This window comes from Monosiga brevicollis, genomic scaffold (assembly GCF_000002865.3).
Source record: "Monosiga brevicollis MX1 MONBRscaffold_29 genomic scaffold, whole genome shotgun sequence".
NCBI classification, from domain to species: domain Eukaryota; class Choanoflagellata; order Craspedida; family Salpingoecidae; genus Monosiga; species Monosiga brevicollis.
Genome location: NW_001865066.1, coordinates 521,318 through 527,064, shown reverse-complemented (window position 1 = coordinate 527,064; position 5,747 = coordinate 521,318). Strand labels below are relative to the sequence as shown.

Here is a 5,747-nt window from a genome sequence, read left to right as displayed (position 1 = left end):
GGGATTCAGGCTATGATTTGGGGAAGAGGGACGTAGAAAGCGACCATGGCGGTGTTCGCACTTATTGCCCAAATCTGAGACGACAGGCTTGCGATTCTCAGCATTGGCTTTGTTGATGACCTCCATGATAATGGGATGTGGTTGGAGCTCGATGCGAGGAACCTCAACATCATCTTGCAACTCACTGAGGGAGGCAGATACCTCTTGCAGGGCACGGTGCAATGAGCGCACGGCTAGAAGGAGGAGAGATGTAGCAGACACAGAGGTGAGGACAAGCGTGGAGGATCTGAAGTAAGGGATTTTTATTCAGGATTTCAGAGGCTTTAACTCGCGTGGCACGGTGGAAAACGGGTCGCAAGGATGGTGCCACACCACGTACCCGATTTGGCACCGGCTTGCTGTGCCTGTACGATGGCATCGATGTAAGGATTAAAGCCCTGCTGAAGAATTGACTGGAGGTTGGCGTAGGGCTGGTCTAAGCTCAGCCAATGCAACGGGGGGAGCGCACAACATGATTCATATTGAGGCTTGAAAAGGTGATGGGCATGGGTACACAGTGTTGGGAAGGGTCGGCAACGGTTTGTCGAACCAGGAAGGATGGTCACAACACGCAGCTGGCTCATCAAGGACAGCTCAGGGTCCAAAATGCCCGTTGCCTTGAGCAACAACAAGCCGCGATGCTTGGGCGTGAGTGTGCCAGCCTAAAGTACATGTTGTGAGCATTCAATGGAGAAGCGAGGGCCACACAAGGTGAGAACACGCGGAAGACGGTCCTTTGCAGGACACAGAAAAAGGCAACTCAAAGCCAGGCTCATGTACGAGGAAGGTGCCTGCCTCAAAAGAGACACTGGACTTACACCCAGTGCGACATCGACCACAGTTTGAACAGTAATGGCCTGTGCCACATCTATGGTGTGAAGAGGAAGGAATAGACATGCAAGGGCAATAATGAAGTGTAAACCAGCAATCCAATCCCAGAACGGCGAGAGCTGGACATGCAGTCGGACCTTGTTCGTCGTGTTCTTCACGCGAGAGCGCGCTCACGGTAAGCAGCGCTTGCGAGTGATCAGAGCCTTCACAAAATCTGTGGGCCGGACAATCGCAGAGAGAGAGGGGGGCAGGGTAAAATGACGGTCAAGGTCAGGAGGAGTTTTGAAAAACAAAGCTCAAAAAATGATGAAAGAAAAAAAAAAAAAAAAAAAAAAAAAAAAAAAAAACAGCAACTCGTTGGCTTGACACGGATGTGCCCACTGAGCTGGGATTATTCAGCTGGCAGTGCGTACTTGAAAAGATCTTCACTGGCAGAGGCCAGGGCGGGCTGCAGAAGGGCATCATCAATGTCAAGAAGAGCAGGCGCCGTTTGGTGGATAAACTGGCGAAGTTGGTCCACGAGCGCAGTGGCTGCTGCGGGGTTGGCACCAGAGGCACTGGAAGACGGGGCTGGCGAAGGCGAGTCACCGTTCTCGCTCATGATGTCGTTTGAAATACAGCAACAGCGTGATCAGGGGCGCTGGTATTTGATTGGGTTGCCAGATTAGACCCAGCTCGCCATGACCACGCACTTGGGCCTGGCGCGACAGTAGCCGGCCAAGCTGGCCCACGCGCGGCGACCTGAGGCGACCGTTGCAGCCACAAAAACGATAAGTCAGAGGCTCGAGCGCTGCGCGATGGATCAGTAAAGGGCGACCAATTTGGGGCAGCTGCGAGTGTGGTTGCGGATCAAGGGCAGTTTACGCACCGAGCGGTGAGCACGCCGCTCAAGATCGACTATTGGATGTGGCGCCCTGTTGGAGGGAATCTAAGGGAAAGGTCGAGAGATATGCGTGTGAGGGCTGTGAAAAGAGAACGAGTAATCTGGTCCCGGGCAGATGATGGCCAATCAAGCCAAAGCTCCATTTCGTCAACCCACACAGCGAGCAATGCGAGCCCATCAGGAGGGGAAGTGGTAGGAGAAGCCACGGCTCTCGCCACACTGATCCCGAGGCGGTCAGTAGAAGGGCGAAACGGGGGAGAGAGAGAGAGGGAGAGGGCGAGATCAACGAACCAACGGTAAAGGTTGAGGCCCGAACGCGCTACCAAATGGGCAAGGGAAATGACGGATAACAGTTGGTAGCAGCGCTGGGATCAGTGGCAAGCTCTGTGTGTGTGTGTGTGTGTGTTGTTTGTCGTTCAAAGGATTTCAAAGTTGGAGGATATGATTGGTCAAATTAAGAGGGAGCAACGACAATTCCTTTTACACGTTGTGTGAGGCAGTTGTTGTGCTTCTAGTGGGTTCATTCAAACGTAGTAGGAGATAAAGACATAAAGGAAGAACAAGCACACAAACAACAAACAGAGCGCCGAGTCGGCGCCGAGGCATCAAAGCTCGTGTGGCGAGTGCAGACGAGTTATAAGGCCTCTTGAAGTCAATAGAGACAACACGCTGGAAACATGAAAGGCCGCAACTTAGGCGCTTGCGCTGCTTCCGGCTGCGTCAGACGCAGGGGGTTGACTTTGCTGCTGAGCTTGCGCCTGTGCTTGTTGCTGCGCCTGACGCTGCGCAGCCCATGCTATCGCACAAAAAGGAAGAAGATTTTTATGAGCTTGGATCCATGTTTCCTCAAAACAAGGCAAGGTTAGAGAGAAGCACAACCAACCGGCAGCAGCAGCGGCGGCGGCGTTAGCATCGACAGTCGTGGTAGCAGTCGCTGCTTGCGGAGCAGCATAACCCGTGGGTGGCACGCCATAATAGCCCTGAGCGTTATACCAGTCCTTGTATTGCATGTCTACGTAACAAACCAGAGTTTAATGAGACACAACGTGGGCAGGATCAGACGGGATCAGACATACTAGCGCGGAGAGAGTGGAGATTGATATCAAGAACGCCCATGCCACACATGAAAACGTACATTGCTCATGGGTTGGGTAACCTGGTGCCGGAGCACCATACTGCGGTTGTGCTTGGTAGCCATACTGCTGCGGTGGCGGTTGCTGGTAGTGGGACGGGTAGTTTTGTTGTGGCGGCGGATGTTGGTGATACTGTTGCTGTGGGGGTGGCGGTTGCTGTTGGGCGGCAGCAGTGTTCGACGATGCCTCGGAGTGTGCTCCAGGCGCGGCGGTGGCTTGATCAGCAGGCGCTGCACCCTCGGTCGGTGGCCCTCCAGAGCTTGGTGGTGGAGGTGCTCCGCCAGGACCGCCAGGTGGGGGTGGGCCACCAAAGCCGGGGCGGGGCGGGCCCGGATACATGTTGTATCCAGGGTATCCACCTGGACCTGGTGGTGGGCCACCAGGTGGGAAGTAGCCTGGCGGGGGGCCTCCATAGGATGACCTGTGTGGGCCTCCACGAGGTCCACCTGGGCCTGACCTGGCGGGTTGTTGCCGTTCAGCGCACAAGCAAGAGATGAGTTTGATTGAGTGCCGTGCAACTGCCACCATTCTATCAAAAGAAGTGCCGGATTCGAGCGCGCCACCATGATAATATGCTAAACAGGCCACAAGTGCAATGTTCACGTACTCGCGTCGAGCCAGCATGTCACGAATCACCATCTTGCAGTGTTCGATTTGGTCTGGGTTGCCGCGGATGATAAAGATCTTTTCGTTTCCAGCCTCTGAATTGCGATCCAGTTCAAGGTGCACGCCCGTCTGATCCTGAATGGAACGGATAGTCTCACCACCTGATTGGGTTGGCCATGGTAAAGGGAACCACAATGGTGAGCAAAACCAGCGTTTCCAATACGAACACCGAGGCAAGTATAGGGCAGGACGAATCAACGGACGGACCTTTGCCAATGATAAAGCCAGCACGCTCGGCCGGAATGGCGATGGTATCAGTGGGCCGCGAGTCTGCACGTCGGGACGGCGGGCCAGCATCAGGTCGCTCAGCGTCACGGATGATACCAACAATAGCCTGCTCGGCCGCTTCAATTGCGTCCTGATTGCCCGTCAGAGTGGCAATTCGTGCGTCGTTCGGTCCAAGACCCACACCTAGAAAAACAGGTGTGTTCCAAGCAAAGTGAGGGCTTGCGTGGAATAGCTTGACCCGTGCCAAGAGAAAGGGGAGAGGGAAGAATGTTTCAAGAGGGACTGACGACACGCGGTCATCATCGTGGCCCAGCGGCAAAACAGCAAAACGCTGCCAAAGATGCCAGGGCACACCACCGGTGCGCTAATTGACTCAGAAGTTGATATAGCAGCACAATGCGGACTCGACGGCAATACAAATGATACCGACGAGCCGGGCCGACGCCAGTGTTGGAATGCGCCCGAGCCACCCAAGCGAAGAGTTGGTTGGACCACAGATGAAAGATAACGCGATCGTTTCAACCCGTGTGCCTTCCTTCAACCTCGAAATGGCCAGCTCAGATGCCACTGGCGTCCCGCACCGCACTGCATGGAATGAAATGATGTCGAGTGTGTGTGTGTGTGTGTGTGTGTGTGTGTGTGTGTGTGTGTGTGTGTGTGTGTGTGTGTGTGTGTGTGTGTGTGTGTGTGTGTGTGTGTGTGTGTGTGTGTGTGTGTGTGTGTGTGTGTGTGTGTGTGTGTGTGTGTGTGTGTGTGTGTGTGTGTGTGTGTGTGTGTGTGTGTGTGTGTTGGGGGGTGCTGCAGATTGAACTCAACTTGTGGAGGCGCAAAGCGAGACGAGGGATGTCGGTGCACGATTGCTCACCATCAGCTTGATCAAACTGGATGCGGCAGCCCGTGTCCGCCTCGATACGGCGAATGGTCTCACCACCGCGCCCAATCACACGGCCTGCTGCCACGCCAGGTACCTCAATCTACACAAGGGAATTGGCACTGAGTGAGAGCCAAAGGTTTTCACAAGGCCAACAGAGCACCCGTGTGCATGCATACACATATACCTTGAGCCGAAGGTGACGGTTATTCTCATCGTAGCTTGTGGGCATGGGAGGCGCTTCTTGGGGAGCGGAAGGCTTTTCGGCAAGCAGGTCTGCCACCAACTCGCGCGCGCGCTTAATGGCCTCGGCGTCGCCCATCATGTACAATAGCCGCTCAGCAGCGTGAGGGTCTTCCTGGACCATTTTGAGACGCGCACCACTGCGTGTCTGGATCATGTTGATGGTTTCACCGCCGCGACCAATGAGAAAGCCAGCGCGCTCAGCTGGAACCATCATGGTCTCAGTTTCAGCGTTGGCATTTGGGTCAGCACCATCACCATCGGGTGCCGTGCCATAGGCACTCGCCATGAGGGAGGCGGTGGTGGGCCCACTGGCGTTGCCGCCGGGACCGCCGGCGCCTGGTCCAAACGGTTGCATGTGCTCTCGTACAATCTCTTCAATCAGCACCTTGGCTCGTTGAACCGAATCAGGAACACCAGTCAACGTGCAAGGGCGCATAGGCTGACCCAAATCCTGAGCCACCTGGATGCGGCTTCCAGACTGGTTTTGAAGGCGATTGATGGTCTCACCGCCACGACCAATGATGCGCCCCACGTGGGCACCCGGGACGGTCATCTCCACGGTCACAATGCTGCTGGCATCCACGTCCTTCAGCTCCAGTGGCTCGTTCCAGACAACGTGGTGAATGGCGGGAGGTGCAGCCACACCACCAACAGCCATGGCAGAGACGGGTGCCATGCCCATGCCCACGCCCATGCCCACGCCCATGCCCATGCCCATGCCCATGCCAGTGGGAGCGCCATCGACACTCTGTCGCTTGCCCTTGATTTTCTCGGCGATGGCCTTGGCTTTGGCCAAAGCATCGGCAAAGTTCTTCTTTGCCGGTGGCTCACCCGTATCGGCGTCACTCAT

General features: G+C 55.5%; 2 protein-coding genes across 2 annotated transcripts in view; both read right to left on the bottom strand.

Annotated features, from left to right (window-relative positions):
- The window catches only part of MONBRDRAFT_11532 (uncharacterized protein), a gene marked incomplete at both ends in the record, with an annotated part of 15,108 nt that extends 14,237 nt beyond the window's left edge, over positions 1 to 871 (bottom strand). Inside the window, 4 exons of the mRNA XM_001749277.1 lie at positions 62 to 201; positions 232 to 233; positions 590 to 656; positions 860 to 871. Of these exons, the coding sequence (XP_001749329.1) occupies positions 62 to 201; positions 232 to 233; positions 590 to 656; positions 860 to 871 (221 nt within the window). The remainder of the gene's footprint in view (positions 1 to 61; positions 202 to 231; positions 234 to 589; positions 657 to 859) is intronic.
- A 1,317-nt stretch (positions 872 to 2,188) lies between these two features.
- On the bottom strand, positions 2,189 to 5,747 carry MONBRDRAFT_34093 (uncharacterized protein; the record flags this gene model as incomplete). Its single annotated transcript, XM_001749276.1, has 7 exons — positions 2,189 to 2,549; positions 2,637 to 2,765; positions 2,889 to 3,343; positions 3,494 to 3,653; positions 3,760 to 3,963; positions 4,646 to 4,754; positions 4,839 to 5,747. 7 exons carry the CDS (start codon positions 5,745 to 5,747, stop codon positions 2,446 to 2,448), a joined length of 2,070 nt encoding a protein of 689 aa, XP_001749328.1. The 3' UTR covers positions 2,189 to 2,445.